Source organism: Balaenoptera borealis (genome assembly GCF_965194805.1).
Source record: "Balaenoptera borealis genome assembly, chromosome: 18".
In the NCBI taxonomy this organism is placed as follows: Eukaryota; Metazoa; Chordata; class Mammalia; order Artiodactyla; family Balaenopteridae; genus Balaenoptera; species Balaenoptera borealis.
In genome coordinates, this window is record NC_138877.1 from 70247856 (window position 1) to 70268187 (window position 20332).

The following is a 20332-nucleotide window of genomic DNA, read 5'->3' on the forward strand; positions in this document are numbered from 1 at the left end:
AAAAATAGAGTTACACATTTTCAGTCTGGTTATATTGGACAATCGAGGAGACAGAGACATGGGCATATACACGTCTTTATGCTTGACTGCTTGGTTGGTACAAGGATATAGAGAGGAAACGCCGCTTGTCTCCAGAAAGTTTGCCAGCAAAGGGAGATAAAAGAGCTGCCCTATTTAACTATGATTATGCAACTGCAAAGACTTCTCTGTCCTGGTTGAGGAGAGCCTGCTGCTAAAGCTTCCCATTGCAGAAGAATTTCCCTCTTCTGATGATCCCTTGTGCTTGGGAGAATTTCCTAAACATTTTGTCCTTTGGCAGGACACACCCAAAGAAATTGAAGTATACCACGTAGCTCATGGGGACCACATTCGCAAAAAGACACTTCACAAGGCAGCAGCTTTCATTTGTGGTTCCATCCCAGGGCTCTGTGCAGTTGTTGGTGGCACTGTCTTTACTGTCCCACCCCAGGAATGGGGTCAGTCCAATGCCAAAGGCAAAGACCAAAGACTATGCCCTTTCCAGGTTTTTCTGTTATTCATTCTGGGTGAGTGTTCTTTATTATCTTCATTATCAACACCATGGGAATAAAACAGCTAACAACTATTCAGTGACTTCTGTATGCCAGACAATTTGTAAAGCACTTCCCAGATTTGCATTTATTCTTCATGAAAGACTATGACATAGGGAACATATTTATTCTCATTTTACAATTGGGGAAACTGAGGTTCAGGGAATTCTATAACCTGCTGAAGCCTCCACCACTAACAGCTAAAATCAAAATGTTAACAAGGTCTCTGAATCTGAAGAAATCTAAAGGTTCTTTCTTTACTGAATGAATCTTTGTTTAAACTTAAACTTCAATTTAATATAACCTTTATTGAGTGCTAATTATGCTATAGGCACGGTGTGAGATATTAGGGGATTAAAATATAAAAAAGCCTAGGCTCTGACCTTAAGAAATTTACTGTTTAGCAAAGAAAACTGCCACATAAACATACATTTCAATATACTATGGTGTGGGAGATTGGCATATTCATGCATATGTTTACTTATACTGGGGAGGTAGCAATGAACACAACAGATAAAATTCCTCTCCTTGGGGAGTTTACATCCAGGTGGGCCTGGAGAGACAAAAAAACAAACAAAATTTGTAGTAGGTCAGTGCTATATATTTTCATGGCCATTGTGCTGTAGACTAAAATGAGCAGAGAAGGGGGTTGAGAATCTCGGGGCATGGGCTTGTTTGACTTTTTAATTAGGAGGGTGAGGCTCTTCACAGAGGTGGTGATGTATGACATGCATCACATGATGTTTTTGGGTCACTGTGCACGTACAGTTCTGCCCTAAAGGGTAGGCTTATGGGTCAAGAGGGATGAGATGGGCATCCCAGGCAGAGGGGAAAGAGGCATAAGATCTGTGCAGGGGCCTAGAATCAATTTGGTTATTACCAGAATGTACAAGTAACGAAGGGTGAAGCCAGCAAGAAATAAGGACTGAAGGACTTTTTACCTTGCTGCTGAACTAGACTCTGTTCTAAAGGCAATGCTAGCGATGGTTTTAGGCAGTGGAGTGCTGTAGTCACCAGGTTTCTAGTCTGGTTGTCTGGGTAAATGTTGGTGCCATTTACTGAAATGGAGAATATAGAAGAACGCTGTCAAATTCGTTTCTAGTCATATCAGGCATAGAGGACCAATGGCAAACCAAAGCCTATCATTTTTTTCAGCCTGTTGAATCTGCGACTCTGAAGGATCAGGGCTGAACATGAGAATTTATAGAGTCATAAACACTGAGTTGTCAGGAAAAAACTATACCGGGGCTCAGGGAACACCATTTAAGATTGTCATTTTAAGATTGTGTGATAAAACATGAATTCACATAAATTAAAATAGGAAAATAAAGAGGTAATCAGAATACATATAAAAATCATAACTTTGTGATTTTCTGATAGGATGCTTTTTTTTTTTAGGCATAGGGAACACTCTTTCTTGTTAAACCCAAGATCCTGATTTTGGAGTGGGGTTGGAAAATTCAAAATGACTACATCATAGTGATAATTCAGGGTCATGTGAGCTAGTCCATCTCACCGTGAGGAGTAGGGCTGTGGGGTGAAGATGGGCATTGACACTTAGGCTGACACTTGGATCCTTTTATAAGCTCACAATCCCTGATGCACGTTATTTAGGCTTAGAGTTACTACCATAGGTGGGGCAGGTGAAAACCATTGAGGAGGTCTCCTTGGAATCTGAAATTTTCCACTTCATCTAATCCATCCCTCCTTCCTGCTCCCTATTTTCTTCTTTCTCACATTTTCCATTCTTCCCTATGCTAGAAGGTTATAGAGAAAGTTAAGTGATTGGGCAGTTATGGTTGCATGGTTGGTGGAGTTTCTCATGGGAAGAGTTTAGGAGAGAATTTGTACGTGGTCTCTATGCCCTGGGTGTAGACAGGTAGGGGTGGGAAGAGGTGATGGGGGAATAGGCTGTGATTTGAGCAATAAAACATCAGGCTGTGATTATGATTTTTTAAATTTATTTGTTGAAGTGAATTAAATGTGGACAGTTCTCCACAGCCTGTCTCCCAGACTTAAAATGAGAAATTTAGGAAAGAAGAAACACATTGACAGAGATCCTGCTCTGTTAGATACCCATCAAGTTCGTTCACACACCTCATTCCATTTTATGTTCTCCCTAACTCAGAGAAGGAGACCTGATTATCCACATTTTTTTTTCTTATCCACATTTTAACAGAAGAGGAAATGTTCAAAGAAATTAAGCAACTTGACAAAGTTCACACTGCCCTTAAGTGTCATCTGAAAACACATTACACGAGCCTAAGTACTCATGTAATTTAATCTCCGAGTGATGCAAATAAAATTCTTCAATTTTACTTTATTTTGGTAAGGAAGAGCTGTCCTCTGGATGCTCAAAATTCTTATAAAACGAAGCTTCTCTGAACATTATTCTGATCTGGGGCAGGCATCAGTCTCTGGAGTATTTCTTCATTCCCACTATATCTGTAGAATTCCATATATGATGCTTAGTAAATTATTAGTCTTCGCAGTTTTCCTAATTGCCTGTCGAAGTTGCACCACAGGAAGGGAGCCATGCAGTTGATTACTGAGTGTGTTAATACCTTAGTGATATAAGACGGAAGTACCCCAAGTACGTGGATATTATCTAGTGATTTATGCCAGGCTGGAGTGTAATAAGGCTCAGATGAAATGCAGCTTTATTTTTAGCTCCCATTCTTGCCCTCCTGAGAGTGCTGAGCTTATTTAAGTCCAAGGGAAATCTCCCATTGGATTATAGTTGTCTTGTTTAATTGACCTCATTTTATTCATTCATTCCCACTGTATCCATTCATCTATTCAAAAATGCACTTAAATGTAAATATTTTGTGCCTAAGGCATCATGGGTATAGGGGATGGGATACAAATTTTGAAACATGTTCCCTGCTTCCAAGTAAATCAGTTGTATTCATTTTTTCTTTCACTCCTAAATGTTGTTCACTGACACATGAATTCATCCATACACAAACATGACTCATATACCCACAAAAATACACACACACACACACACACACACACACACACACACACACGGCTCAAAGATGATACTATTGACAAATTTTGAGTGTGACTAAAATGGCAGGGGCATGACCAGCTATCCTGAAGTGTACCAACTGCTCTGTTACTTCGATTCTATGAGCTGCTCCCCTGAATTGACTTTCTGATTAGGAAATAACTTCTTTATTCCTAATGGCTGTTTATCACTCTGGTCTATTTCCCTAAATCCCTTAATAGGAAAAATATGCTGCAGTGTGACTTTCCACTTTTTCAGCTTGTTCCTGCCTATCACAATGATGAAAATACAAAGTTAGTCCTGGCTTAGAGTTCCCTTGGTTTGGAAAGTGGAATCATTTGATAGAACCATATTACGTGGGGAAATTCGTCTTTGTGGATTACCAAAACATTAAAATGGAAAGAAACTGAAGGAAATGATTACGTATATTCAGTTTCCATTGTCTTGAAAGGGAAAATAATATATCAAATGGATTTTAGAAAAAAATATCAAGTACTAGTTAGATCTAACTTATCCCCCCCAACTTTTTTCTCTTGATGGTCTTCATATTACTTTGTAGGAAGCTACTTGTAAATATCAGATTCCAGTTCATGAGCATTTTTTGATCATTTTTAAGGCAAGAAATATCCTCTATGGAAGAAGAGTGTTCTGGAATGGATGGGACTACATTTGTCCTGGATTGATGTTTCTGAGGCTAGATAGCTTAACGCAAAAGAGCTCAATGATTACAAAGAAAAAAATAAGTTTTGGTGTCAACATGCTCTCCTATAATGTCCTGAGAGCCTTTAAAGCTCAACATGGCCGTGATGCCACTTGATGTGTCTCTTGCTGCCAAATTCCTGCCCTTGTGATACAGTTCAGGCTGTGATCCCATTTACATACCAAAATTAGACACCATGTTGTTCTTCCAATGTCATGGATGTGTGTGTGTGTGTGTGTGTGTGTGTGTTTTCAAAGGATGCTCATAGGTCTTTTGAAAGCAATTCTCTAATGTATGTTCTGCATATTTGCTATCAGGGATAAACAATAACATTCTGTACCTTTCATCTCTATTTTGTCGATCCTCTGCCTACAGAGTTTAAAGGAATCCTTGTTAGAATCAATGACAGTAACTCCTGCAGGCCAAATATGTGTGTACATATACACACCTAGATTTGACAAACTAGCATTGAAGCATGACATTTCAGATCAGTGTGGTAAAATTCACTTCTAGTTCTCTCATTTTCAAGATAAAGTGAGATGAAGGCCAGAAAGATGAACTAGTGACACATTTATTTATTTAATTTTTAACATCTTTAATGGTGTATAATTGCTTTACAATGATGTGTTAGTTTCTGCTGTATAACAAAGTGAATCAGCTATACATATACATACATCCCCATATCTCCTCCCTCTTGCGTCTCCCTCCCACCCTCCCTATCCCACCCCTCTAGGTGGTCACAAAGCACCGAGCTGATCTCCCTGTGCTATGCAGCTGCTTCCCACTAGCTATCTATTTTACACTTGGTAGTGTATATATGTCCATGCCACTCTCTCACTTCGTCCCAGCTTTCCCTTCCCCCTCCCTGTGTCCTCAAGTCCATTCTCTAGGTCTGTGTCTTTATTCCTGTCCTGCCCCTAGGTTCTTCAGAACCTTTTTTTTAGATTCCATATATATGTGTTATTATACGGTATTTGTTTTTCTCTTTCTGACTTACTTCACTCTGTATGACAGACTCTAGGTCCATCCACCTTACTGACATATTTAGATGGAAGACACAGGCCTCCTAATTTCTTCACTTATGCTTTTTTTCCCTACTTGTTTAGGAAAGACCTTGATATAGTATGTTATGGCAGTCTAAAGGATTTTCATGCTAAGTAGATTTTATCATTTCTAAACTATATAAATCAAAACCAAGCATTTTCATCTTCATTTTATCACTATAAAATGATTCCTTCTCTCTCTCTCTTTGGCATAACTTTTATGCTGGAATTGAGAAACTTGTGACCTCAGAAAAGAAATTGCAGTTTCAATTTTTGATTTCCTGCCTTTTCTGAAAGGCTAAATACCTGCTTCAGAATCTGGTATCAGTACATTGCATTTCTAACTGATTTTCCTAACTCCACTGATAAAACACCATGAAGGATTTTATAGAAAAAGTACAGTTTCATTTAAAGTGGGATCCATAACATATTTTTGACAACGTGTGACTTTGAGTTATTAAAAGATGTAGAACATATTTAATTTTTGTTACTGTGAAAGTAAAGTTATGTTTACGTTTTAACTTGTCAAATTAATCTCTGATCAACATTTAGATTAGGCAGTATCACTGTCGATACTATTTTTCATCATGCTAGACTAGTTATTTAAACCTTTTCTCTGTTACTTTTACATTTGCTTCTTCTGTGATCTTCATTGGGGCATTTGATTTAGGTATTCCTACTTTCCCAAAACAATGAAACCTTCAAAAACACTCTATATGCCACTATTACATCATTTAACCTGGTTGCCATATATTCACTGACTCTCAGGAATTTCATTATGGATGGTTTGCTTTAAGTCATCCGTATTTTCATAACCCTTCTTTCCTCAGCTTGAACTTGTTCAGTGGATGTTGGCTTCTAATGGCAAAGTGTAGAAGACACATAAGTGGATGATTTGAGGAGGAGCAGCGGCCTTCCTGAACTAGGCGATGTTCTCCCACTTTGACACTTTCCTATTCAAAGGCCAAACCTTTTATCCCAAGCCAAACACAGCAATGACACGATCTCATCAGTTCTTTCCAGTGTGTACACAATTGACTGCAGCTGTTTTTTGAGAGCGTCTTTTGATCAAATGAAGCAGGGGCTGGGGTACAAGGCTGAGGCAGAAGCACGGATGCTTAGGGATCATCACACACATAGTGAAAGTGAGAACACTCTTTATATCGTCTCCCCAACTTTATTTGGAGTTGGTGATGCCTGGAGGTGACACGAACACTTTTAGGAGTAATCCTTGAGAATGTTCGTGATGCTGCATTAAATGCACAGGGAGTAGAGGTGAAGACCTTACATACAGGCCACATTTCCCCCTGGAGTTTGTAGTAGTGCACAGAAATAGCAAAGGGATAGAAAAGTGAAGCTGCATAACATTAGGGGGGAAAAGCACAGAGATTAAAGACTGAATGAGGAAAATAAAACAAAAAGAAAACAGAGTGAATATGAGGGCAGAAAGGGGAAAGATTTGCAGAGATTTCTTCTAGCTAGCGCATCTGTACATTTTGCAAAATTTGCTGAAGCACCCACAATTAATCTGACTTCTTTTGATATTAACTGGACCAGATTTTAATTCTAAAAATCTCTATTGATAGCTTCTGACCATCTTCACGGATTTGTTTTATGCCACCACAGTTTTTTTTTAATGTTGACATGTGAATGAACCTCAGATAGAAGGTAATGGCTGCTCTTACACCAACTACAGAACTTGAGAACGTTCTCCCTTCCGTCCCCGTCTCCCTCCTCACAGGTTCCTACTTTATTCCACGTGCCAAGGGATCAGGACCTTCACTGCCTGTGAATTCCAGGCACCTGCAGCAGCAGGTGGCATCCTCTTGGGTAGTTACAGATTTCCTGGCATCCTCACCTACTGGATGTTTTGTTCTAACTTTCACAGCTATTTTAAAGTTTCAAGAGTAAAGCTTTTTTCCCCTTTCAATCGAACTCTGTTTTTCAGTTTTATTGTTGAAGTGTCAACTTGTCTTCCACAAATGGCAGCATGTTTTGTACTTTGTCCAGCATCCTCATGGCAGATCTAACTGCCCTTGAAATGAAACCTCTTGTCTCCAAGAATTTCAAAGCCACTGGCTCCCATAAAACAGCAGAATTGATTGTACTTTAAACATTAAAGATTTTGTGTTTAAAACTGTTTTTTATCTATGCATTTGCAACATAGCTCTGTTTGCAAATTTTGCTCTAAATTATTGGGTTGGCCAAAAAGTTCATTTGGGTTTTTCTGTAAGATGTTAAGGGAAAACCCAAACGAACTTTTTGGCCAACCCGATACACGAGGATTGGGAAGATGGGTAGGAACTTCTTAAGCCAGGATAAATGGCAAGAAGCCATGGAACCCAACAATCTCTGAGATATAATTGCTAGTAAGTTAAACTATTGTAATAAAAATTCTTATATTTGAAGGTCTAAATGATCATAGTCACGTTATATGTATTTATTAGCAATCAAAACTTTTTTCCCTTAAAATGATGAGCTCTAAGGCAAAGTATTAGTATTAACAGCAATTTGTTGTATAGACTTTGTTACATAGTAGGTGCTCAATAAATGTGCATTGAATTGAATTTAGTGTTAAATGAGAGATGTGGACTCTGTGATCCTTAATAGCTCATCCTACTTTGACCTATGATTTTATGATTTGTTCCATGAAGAACCAGGTTTATAGATAGTGAAAAGCTTCCTGATAGGTGGATTGTCCAATACTTCAAACTCAAAAGATGGACATCTGACCATAGACCTCATGGAATACTGATAAAACAGACCAGTCTTCCCTAAAGACTGGTCCATACCAGTTTCCATATTGTGTGATATATATTAATATCAGATGCCAAATACAAAATAGCAGGGATTGTTATTCATTAGCATTACATTTGATTTACTTAAAAACAGTGTAATTCCACTTCCTTTAAAATTCTTCATGCATTTTTGGAGAAATTATAGAAATCTACTTTACATTGCATCTGTAATAATGAGTATCTGAATGGTTATTAGGAGTTAGGAAAAGCTCAGCTAAATTATCGTGCTTTCCTTTCCTTTCTATCCCTACTTGGTTGTATATGTGGGCTCAAGTGAATAAAAATAAAAATTACTCACTTTTATGTAGCATTTTAAGATATATTATATACTTCCTGATAAATGCGGATAGATAATCCGATTTAAAATGAAGAACTAAACCTCAATGAGGTTGTCATTGGACCAGCCCTACTCTGTAGGGAGCAGGGTCAGGATCTGAACCTACTTATTTGATTGATAACCTGGTCTATTTTATGCTATACCATATCAGTACTTATCACAGTTCTTTACAGGCTCTGTGCCCATGTAAATTTAATATCTTTCCTGACCTCTTTTGTGTATAGGAAATTAGTCTTCAAGGGTTGCAAACTCCACACAGGTTACTGGTTTTAAGCTAAGGGTCTATAGGCTAAGCATGTAGTGTGTAGTAAAAAGATAATGAAAATAAAGTGTGAGGGACTCCAGAAACTAAGACCCTGTTTCAAAAACAAATTGTTTTCCATTTCCTATGGCTCTCCTCCACGTGAATTAAATGCCCAATCCATCAAATCCTCCTTTTAGGCCCCAGCAGACTAATTCAGTCTCATGCACTTAGATTTTGAAAGATTCAAGTTGATAGCCCTATGAACCTGTTTATCTGATCTGGAGTTGTTGCTTTTCTTTCCCCGTAATCAATCAATATACCTAGATCAGGTATTTAAGAACATTGAGAAAAATGGGCTTTTGCCTTAATGTTTTATATTGTGCTTGATTGAGATCGTGACTCATTTGTGACATTCACTGTTGAAATGAAAGTTAATTCTGACTTTGGTATATTTTTCTCATATACATGTGCATATATATATATATATATATATATATATATATATATATATGGCTCATAAATACAATAACATATATATATTATTACTCCCATTGTGAAGGTCATGGGCAGTGTAACTGTGGAAGATGTGACTGCAAAGTAGGCTGGTATGGGAAAAAGTGCGAGCACCCACGTTCCTGCCCGCTGTCAGCTGAGGAGAGCATCAAGAAATGCCAGGGAAGCTCTGCTCTGCCTTGCTCTGGAAGGGGTAAGTGAGGGTCTCAGGCCTTGCGACCCATCGCCTCGTGTGAGTCAAATGAATTCAGTTCGCATGTATCTCATTTAAAAGGTAGCTGAGATTCCTGAATGAGGAAAGGTTAGTCTTTTCAGAACTAATAATGACTCCAATACCCATGAGTGAAAGTACATGGAGAAATATAATCTCATTCTTTCTCCCTCTCTGTCACACACACACACACACACACACACACACACACACACACACACCCATCAGTCTACTTTAGCTCTGAGGTCTGTTCAGTTTCTATTCAGTTCAATGCTACATTAAAAAAGAAAAAAAACAGTTTGGATATTTGCTCAGAGCTTTCTCAATAAGATCATCTAATTGTCCACTGACATTTCTGAAACTTAATAACATCCTATTGATTTGTACTGTTGGCTTTTGAAGAAGTATTGTGTAGACAGATAGCTTGGAATAAGCTTTTCTTGTCTTAGACGGCGTGTAGCCTCAGGTGTGCTCTGGGTATCAGATCAGTACAAATTGGAGGAGAAGGAAGAATTCATCTAGGGGAAAGCTGGTTTCATTCTTTTTGATTTATCAAAATAAGAAATACAATTTCTACTCTCACATGAAAATGGCAAAGTTAATGTGAAATTTGCTTTCAGAGGAACTGGTAATTGAAGTTATTACAAATTTCATTCATGAAAGAGGAAAAGGAGAAAGATTTCCTTTAATCTGAATGTTAGATCAGAAATTTAATTTTATGTTGCAGGGTAATTTTTTTTTGAAAAATGAATTTTTTAATTGAGATTTAATTCAAATGTCATAAAATTCACTCTTTTAAAGTATACAACTTAGTGGGGTTTTTTTAGTATATTCACAGAATTACCCAACCATCACCACTGCCTCATTCCTAAACGTTTTTGTCATCACAGAAAGAAACTCTGTACCCTTCCTGGGCACTCCCCGTTATCCTCTCCGCTCAGCCCCTAGAAACCATTCATCTACTTCCTGTCTCTGTGGATTTGCCTAATCTGGATATTTCACATATAAATATGAAATATGTGTTCTTTTTGCTCCTGTTTTTTTTTTCACTTAGCTTAATGTTTTCAATGTTGTAACATGTGTCAGTACTTCATTTTATGGCTGAGTAATATTCATTTGTATGGATATACCACATTTGTTCATCCACTCATCTGTTAATGAACATTTGGGTTGTTTCTACTTTTTGGCCATCGTAAATAATGCTCTGTGCATATTTATGTACAAGTTTTTGTGTGGACATGTGCTTTTGATTTCTCTTGGTTATCTACCCGTGAGGGGAATTGCTGGGTCATATGGTAACTCTATGTTTAACTTTTTGAGGTACCACAAAACTATCTTTAAAGTGACTACACCATTTTACATTCCCTCCAGAAGTGTATGAAGGTTCCAATTTCTCCACATCCTCACCATTATTTGTTATCATATGTCTTTTTCATTACTTATACTTCTTTTTTGGGGGGGGGGACAGAAAACTCCCAAAGTCTCCAAGATTATTTGTAACATAGTATTCTCTCATACTCTGATATTCATCCTTCATGATTATAAGGAGGAGGGTAGGATATGGGTAGAAGGAATTTTTAATTTCAGAAGCATTTCTGAATTGCCCCATCTTTCATTAATACTCCCAGGCTGGAAGCAATGTTCTACCAGTGTTAGTAAAATATTGTGATTATAGTGCTTGAGTAAGCCTATTATGCTCTTAAAATAACAAAGACTAAAAATCAGTATTCCTTGGACTACTGGTATTATTTATTGCTAAAAATAACAAATTATAGGACTTCCCTGGTGGCGCAGTGGTTAAGAATCCACCTGCCAATGCAGGGGACACGGGTTCAAGCCCTGGTCCAGGAAGATCCCACATGCTGCGGAGCAACTAAGCCCGTGCGCCACAACTACTGAGCCTGCACTCTAGAGCCCACGAGCCACAACTACAGAGCCCACATGCTGCAACTACTGAAGCCCACGTGCCTAGAACCTGTGTTCTGCAACAAGAGAAGCCACTGCAATGAGAAGTCCACGCGCCACAACAAATAGTAGCCCCTGCTCGCTGCAACTAGAGAAAGCCTGCGTGCAGCAACGAACACCCAATGCAGCCAAAAATAAATAAATAAATACATTTATTTAAAAAAATAAATAAAAATAAATTATACGATGGAAAAATTTTAAAAGCATATAAAATATATCTCAAACGTAGAAAATGACTTTAAGTAGATATATATATACACACACATATATGTGTATGTGTATATTTGCCAGCGATTTCTCATTTGTCTTGAAATTTTTTTATATGATGCTAGTGCAAGAGAATTATTTGTGGACTTTATATATCAATGTTTAATAAACTCTGACAGACACATATTTGTCTCCTACCTTTCTAGAGATTCATTAAGTTATTTAGCTACCATTTTTAAGCAATAGCTTATATTTAACGTTTATTTTATTAAAAAGGTGTTGATATGTATAGAATTGTAGTTTTTATTTTTTTGTAATTCATTCAAGCCTTTTGAAGCACTTTCCAGATAAATATAAGCTTCTCTAGTTTCCTCACAGGGAAACGGAAGTATTGATGAGTGAAGTGATTTTCCAAGGAACTGTAACAAAATATAAGAATTTTGAGAATGAAGACCAAGGATTTATGACAGGCAGTCCAATGCTCGGACCAGTGGTCAGAGACTTCCTTTTTCATAGGGCTACATCTGCAAACTCCTGGGCACTGGAGGTCTTAAAGCAAACGGCCAATATGAAAACTTCCAAAGGATTAGTTTTGCGATTTATGAATGACGACTACAGCTGTGGTTACATGAGTGAGGAAAGCAATTACAAGGCTCATCGGTTCTCCAGCCGGAGAGCCTCAGCAGCTCGCTAGCTGGGGCCAAGGAAAAAAAACAGTTCTCCTGGTGGCATTAAATTAGATTACTTCCTTGTGCTGCTGATGACTAAGTGTGATCATTATGTCTTAAAGGTAGGGGAATCATTTAGAGGATCTTTTAAATTCTCTGTTAATTCCTGTGATTCCTTGATTTCTGTCCCTTCATTTAGTTAGATGACTCTCATAAAGACAATATTGATGTACAGTGATTCATCCTGCTCCTGGGGTTGGAAGGTGGGGCACAGCTTTCTCAATTCTCCTATCAATGTTCTGCTCAAAAATTTTAAATGGCTTATGATAGTCTACACATTAGTTTTAAACTCTTCTTGATTCAAAATGCATTTTTATTATTATTGAGGTTCTCCTCAGTATGTGTCTAGCTTTGGCCAGAAAATGTGAGCAAAATATGTCACTTCAGAGCAGACGTTGAGGCAGTGAGAGATTTGCCATTCTCTCTTTTTCCCTGGCAAGGGGATTTGAAGTTTGAGATGGTGGCAGATCCATTAGCCTGGGTCTCTGAATGAGGATGGTCAGCAGAAACCTCTGCTGACCCACTGAGGTTCTGTCACACGAGTGAGAAATAAACCTTTGTTGTTTTAAGCAGCTGAGATATTGGGGTTGTTTGTTATGGCTGCAGAACTGACTCATACTCTCTTCTGCATACAAAATAAGGGAACACAGCTAAAGCAAAGCAAACAAACAAGCAAACGCAACAAAAATCACACTCAATCCAAAGAGATAGGCATAAAAAAGTTGAGGCTTATAACTATATATGTATATCGCATCAGTATCAATCTCTAAATCAACATAAATATCTATATATTTTATAAATGATGTTTTTATACAATTCCATCGACATTTATGTGCACTTATTCGACAAGTTAAATGCTAAGAGCACTGAATGCATTATCTTTTTTAATATTCCCCAAACACAATGAGATAGGAAGAAATATAATTCTTCTTTTTTACAAAAGAAGAAATTGGAAATTTGAGCAGTTTGCTATCTTACATAGTAGGTGCCAGAGGTGCAACTTTTAATAGAAACTTTTAATACAGGCCCTCTGATGCCAGAGCTGTCATCTTAGGTAATTTACTAACATGCCACAATTTGTTAACGTGTTCTTTTAACATGTCAATTTTCTGAACAACTTGTCATGAATATATTTTCTTGTTTTAAATATTCTTCTGCAAAATTATTGATATGGCTGCATAGTATTCCATAATATGGTTGTAGCAAAAGAATTTAATCAACCCTCTTTTATTAGACATCTAAATTGTCTCTTATTTTATTCAAGTTATAAATGTTATAATTTACATTCTTGAAGTGGAATATTTGCATAAATCCGAAGTATTAATTCTTAGATATAGATTGCATAGATCTAAATGAATAAAAATATATTAAAACTTTTTAATAAAAAAATTGCCCAAACAATTTATAGTCTCTAGAAAAATTGTTCCAGTATACCCTCCTACCAGGAGTGGAAGAGGGGTTGGTTCCCTTTGCCCACCAATAGTGACAATTTTAAATAATTAGTTCTCTTTTCTTGGTGTATTTTGCTCTTCGTGTTGTAAACTTTTACTTTATCAAACTCCTTTCATTGACTTCTGTAATCATCAAAACAAACGATTTATCTGCAGGCATTAATATTCAGAAGCTTGTGTGTGCAGTATTTGCCTTCTTTGATCATCATTTGTCCTTATGTCTAAGTCATCTTTTTGTTTGGTATTGCACTCCCGTGTGTTTTTGTTGTCTGTCCTCTGTGCCCTTTGGTTTTCTTTCATCAGACTTGTTCTAAGAGGTATTGCATATGATTTGGTCCTTCAACAAACATACCCATACACCTCCACAAGGGGAGGTGTGGAGTGGAAGAATGACAGATTGAAGCTAATTATTTAATATTGTAGCTTCCAGAAAATAGGAACCATGTCCTCATTTTTATCAATTAGTATGCTTTAATTAATTAATTAAGCAAGTTGGTTCAATTCCTCACCTAGGAACATACTTTCAAAGAATGATAGCATGCCAAATTCTCACCATCTGGAGATTTTTCATTTAAGCCGTAATTTATCTCTCCTTTTTAGTGGCAAAGCACACCTTTAAATTCTTTTGCTTTTATTAATCAGAGAAGTTTTCTATGATGCATGTATATTTTAACCTATGTCTTTTTTACTCTATGTGATTTTTTGGGCAACTAAATCATTTTTCTTATTCATGTATACAGAGATATAATTATTTGGAACATAATTTTTTTTTTAATTGGAAGTCCTCTAAAATTTAAAAAAAATTTTTTTGGGAGGAGAGTCTTTTAAGTTTTTTTAAAAATTTTTATCAGCTTTATTGAGGTATAATTGATATACAAAAACTGCACATATTTAACATATACAATTTGATGAATTTGGACATGTGTATACACCTGTGATGCCGTCACCACAATTAGGGTGATAAGCATATCCATTACCTCCAAAAATGTCCTTGTATCCCTTTGCTTTTGTGTGTATGTATGTGTGTGTGTGTGCATGTGTGTAAGAATGCTTAACACAAGAGAGATCTAAAATAGTCAAACCTATAGAAACAGAGAATAGAATGGTGGTGGCCAGGGATGGGGAAAGGAGGAAATGGGGAAGTTGTTATTCAATGGGTAGAAGTGTCAATTATACACGATGAATAAGGTCTAGAGATCTGCTGTACCACAGAGTGCCTATAGTTAAACAATTTTAACTTTTTTTGTGTGGTTTTGTGGACTGCAAAACATTTTTTTAATTAATTAATTAATTTTTAAAATTTTTGGCTGTGTTGAGTCTTTGTTGCTGCGCACGGGCTTTCTCTAGTTGCGGCAAGCGGGGGCTACTCTTCGTTGCGGTGCGCGGGCTTCTCATTGCAGTGGCTTCTCTTGTTGCGGAGCACAGGCTCTAGGCATGCGGGCTTCAGTAGTTGTGGCTCGCGGACTCTAGACCACAGGCTCAGTAGTTGTGGCTCACGGGGCTTAGTTGCTCCGCGGCATGTGGGATCTTCCCGGACCAGGGCTTGAACCCGTGTCCCCGGCGTTGGCAGGCGGATTCTTAACCACTGCGCCACCAGGGAAGTCCCCTGAAAAATTTAAGAGGATAGACCTCCTAACATTTTAGATTAAGTACAACACCACCTAGCGTGATTTTGATTATATTTTTAAAATCCCCAGTGGCCTAATTAGATATCTTATTGTAAGTTAACTGAAGTGGGAAATGTGTAGAGTTTTCAAGAGGCAAGGGAACCCGCTGTGTTCTTCCAGTAGTCCTTCGAGAAGGAGAGTGGGATTCAGATTTCCTCTCTTCTAGGCGTTCAGATTGATTGATCCACCCCATCTGTCAGTGCTTGAGAACCCTGGAATAGTGATACACTGAATTATGACCTTTCAAACGTAGTTGTTAAGGATCACATCCAAAGAAGATGAAGAAAGGACCCTGTAAAATTAACTTCTTTACTCTTCCTTATCCAGAAAGAATCATCCTGCTTTCAGTGATGCACAGAATGGGGATAATATCCGTGAATTGGGAAATCATGTCAGAAGCAAAAGTCCATATTTGGTATAGACAGTAAATGATGAGAAATCAGCCTGTGGATCCCAGGGAGTCTTCTGTGGATCTCTGAGCACATCTTAAACTTACCGTGCTCTCTGTTATGGCTTCTATGTGCTCTATTGTCGTGGAATAACCCACAATAGAAAGATGGTGTCTAGGAAGAGAAAAGCCTGTTTGTTATTTGCTTCCTTTGCACTCAGAAAATACTTATTAGAATGTCTTTATACTGTATATGCAATCCGCACTTCACAAAACCTCAGGAATGTAAATACTCTTTCTTATGACTTTATTGAAGATAGTACAGAGACAAAAAGATTGGGATCAAGTGGGAGAACTAAGTATGGGGCCTCTAGCATCCTTTACGTCCTCGTGATGTGTTGGGACTTCTGTGTGTTGGTGGGGCATTTTCTACCTTCATGAGGAAGCCAAAGGTGCAGGTGCCCAGAACTGGTGTTTGTCTGGATGGTCCTGATTCAATCCAGTATTTAACCTCTCAGTCATATGAAGAAGCAGCATTTACTAAAGGTATAATTTGTGTACATTGAAGGAAACTGCTAAAAATAATGGAAACAAGCCAAGAAAAGATCTCATGCAAGACGGTTATGTAGGCACTCCCCCTTTCCAGTGGGTAAATAATTATCTCTGTTCCTTATTTTCCCTTCTTTATTTCATCTTGCCTTTCTTCTTGCTATTTTTATATTCAACAGAGCACAAAGGAAATTCAGAAGCTGAATTTAATAATTTTGTCTATCTTTTAAAAAGATGGTGGAAAATAATTCAATGGAAAATAATAAACATAGTGTTTTCTTGGATAACCTGAGTATTTTCTTTTCTTTTCTTTTTTTTAACCTGAGTATTTTCTAATCCATAGTCCAGAAAACTGTATCACTCCCAAGACAGAGTGAATATTTTTTTTTTTGTTCCAGTCAGCGATCTTGCCTAAATGCTTTATCTATGGCAACAGAATATTTTGTGTCAAAGATAGGAATCGATCCAAATAAAAGGACAATTTTTATTACATTTTGCATAATTTTTATGTGGTAAATTGAAAACTGGTGAAATTTTTTGGCTAAGAAAACTTCCTAGGAAAGGCTGCAGTGAATATTATCAAAATCTATTTGAAATGAAAATAGAATATTGGACATGAATTCAACCCCGATTTCTTTAAGGGACCTTAAAATGAAACGTGTGACAACTATGACAATTTTGTTACTTTAATTATATATTTATTTCTATTAAAACATTAAGCACACAGTGAAGGATGTAATGTTGGGCTCTAGTGGTTATTTAATTGATTTTATTCAATATAAATAAGCAAACCAGATATTTTTAGTGGGAGAAAAACAATCTCTTCTGCTATCAGCATAATCTTCGCAGAACTGCACATTCTACGGACTTTCTTTTTAGTAGAAAACCAATGAGGCAGAAGGTCATTATTTTGTCTAGGCTTTAGGGTCATGTAGATGATCAGAACTCTATGATTCCTTTCTTGGATACATAAGATGCCATTAAAAATTTATAAGGCTGGCCATTGTGTTATATTTGCATGATGAATATATATGCAAATATTATATTCAATAAAAATTAGTATGTTCAATGTATAATCACCCTTGAGCACACTGACATCTTATGCATCGTATTTTCATTAGTGATGTTGCTCATCGAATTTAATAAATCTAATATTTATTGATCACCCTACCAAGTATCTCTATGCTAAGCTGGGGATCAGGAAACTAGGACCAGGAGGCCCACATTTTATTTTTGTAAATAAAATTTTATTGGAACACAGCTATGCTCATTTGTTTACATATGGCTGCTTTTTTGCTATCATGGCAGAGTTGCCACAGAGGTGTATGGTACACAGGGCCTAAAATGTTTGCTATCTGGCCCTTTACAGAAGGAGTTTGCTGGTTCCCATGCTAAGCATTTGTGATAAAAGTGGCAAAGAACAGGTTGAGTGTCTTGAGGGTCAGGAGAAGAAGATATTATTTTCTAAATAAATTTGGGGGCATATAGGGCTTCATGAAGTGAGTGAAACTAAAACTGAGTTTACCTATAAGCAGCATTAGACAGATACTGGTTTAGAAAAAAGAACATTCCTGCTAGAGGGAACACCATGGAGAGAAACACTGAGTTAACAAGGGAATAACTTTTTCAGGGGACAGGAGACAAACTCACTTTTGATGATATATGAAGAATCAGACAGTGGTGGGAAGCAGCCTGGGGGCAAATGCCATTTCTCCCATCCCCCATTACCCTCTCTCCATGTTTTGATGGGTTTGAGACAGAAAAAAACAACTTCTTTGCAGACCTCTTGTTCTCATAATTGTCATAGGAGGTTGATGTTAGTAAGAAGGACATACATTGTAAGTACAGACTTTAAATACACTGCAATGATGTCATAGAAATGCCAGGTTAACCTTGCTTAGTGCCTACTCCAGTGCGTCGTCGCTAAAATACCAAGTTTAACATAACTAAAGTGACCAAGATCCAACCTTCCCATACACAAGGCAAGTACACTAACATCCTCTCCCGTGCTTTTCTTCCTCTTCCCGATGCCTCCAATCATGTTTGCTTACCTACTGAGGGAATAGGAGAAGACAAACACAATTCTAAAGTGGCTGTTTTATTGAGTCATTCATATTAGCAAAGTAAAATGACAGCAGTTTAGCAGTTGGATTGGTAGTTTGAGGGTCACATTATCTGTAACCGGTATGTGTACACATACCTGCATGTTTTAAATGGCAAAAGGACATTGTGTCGTAGTGAGGCAAGATAGTGGGTTATTGGTTTGGGTTGAGAAACCCTAGACTGAGTCTGGGCTCTGCCACTAACCAGGTGTATGATCCAGCAAGTCACAGGCTACCTTAATGGTGACTTTGAACTTAACTTCTTCAGGCTACTTTTCCTCTCCTTCACTTCTCTCTGCAGCAAGTGAACTTGACTCTGTGTTCTGACTCACTTGGATCCGTAGATTCTGTATGCTCTCACGGGCCCCATGTGTTTCGTTTATGCCTCACCTTCTTGACAGACTTTGTCTCTGGTTTTGCATAGCTAACTAGATAGCTGACTACTCTTCAGGAGAATCAGGTGACTAGCCAAGCTGTTTTCTAGAGTCTGCTTTCTACCAAGTGACTGTTTTGGGTACAAACTAATATATTCTTCAGTTATGGAATCCTTTCATTTGCAGTGTAACAGTTAAGATGGATGAAATTTTGGTTCTTCATAAATATTTATTTCTCATGTGATGCCTTTCATTTGGATAAAGGAGGAAAGACAGGATTCTTTGGCTTCTTATTTAAGTTTCTAAATAATTTTGGCCTCTCTGCTGCTCAAAATATCCATGCCATGTGGATGCTTGTAAATACTACCAAATGGTCTGGCATAGTACAGTCATGAGCCGTTTAAGGTTTGAACGGTCCCAAGGATGAAACAGAAAATATTTGAGGTCATATGTAAAGTTCTTTATAAGGACATTAAATCATTTGCCAGGATTTCTTTCTCTGGATTTTTTCCTAAAGCCCTGTGTTGCACAATAGTTAACTGAAGGAGCTTAAAAGAAATGTAAAAAAAAGATCGCCAGCAGGTATAGAGTATACGGTGACTAGAAAGGTGTCTCACACAGCTTCACTTGATTAACTTGCTGGAAGAGTGCGTATCATTAATGTTACTATTAAATTATAGTCACAACAGTGAGACGATCGCAGAACTTATACGCTTGAGTGTAGTTTACTGTAATTATAAAGAGACAGTAGCGGGCTTCCCTGGTGGCGCAGTGGTTGAGAATCTGCCTGCCAATGCAGGGGACACGGGTTCGAGCCCTGGTCTGGGAAGATCCCACATGCCGCGGAGCAAGTAGGCCCGTGAGCCACAACTACTGAGCCTGCGCGTCTGGAGCCTGTGCTCCGCAACAGGAGAGGCCGCAATAGTGAGAGGCCCGCGCATCACGATGAAGAGTGGCCCCCGCTTGCCGCAACTAGAGAAAGCCCTAGCACAGTAACGAAGACCCAACACAGCCAAAAATAAAAATAAATAAATTAAAGAGACAGTAGCAAAACCCAAGAGGTATAATTCATGCTTGACTCTAAAGGCACTATTCTGGATGATTCTGCGACATAAAGAGAGAAGCCCAGAAGGATTATTAGTAGATGAGATCCTGGATGTGGTAGGGGGCCTGAAGTCTTGGGGCTGCACAGAGGTGTGACAGGGCTGGAACATGCTGACATTGTTCAACCCTGTTCCCAAATGTCACTCCCATCCTTCACTTGTGTGGTCCCTGGGAAAACTCTCGACAGGCATCTGCTTCCTGTTTGGGTCGAGAGGTGCACACGATGCTGCCATCCTTGTGCTTCCTTTGAGCATCTATAGCCTCATCCAGTCAGTCACTTTCCAATCCCCAGGGCGTGTGCCTCCGCGGGGGCAGGAATTCAAGAGATGACCATGTGGCCTATGAAAGCCTCTCGGGGCAGATGTGCTC

General features: G+C 38.0%; 1 protein-coding gene across 1 annotated transcript in view; it reads left to right on the forward strand.

The window, feature by feature from the left end:
• Window positions 1-20332, forward strand: part of ITGBL1 (integrin subunit beta like 1) — a 207251-nt gene that overhangs the window by 107519 nt on the left and 79400 nt on the right. The window contains exon 7 of the mRNA XM_082366137.1: window positions 9264-9410. Within this exon, the coding sequence (XP_082222263.1) occupies window positions 9264-9410 (147 nt within the window). The remainder of the gene's footprint in view (window positions 1-9263; window positions 9411-20332) is intronic.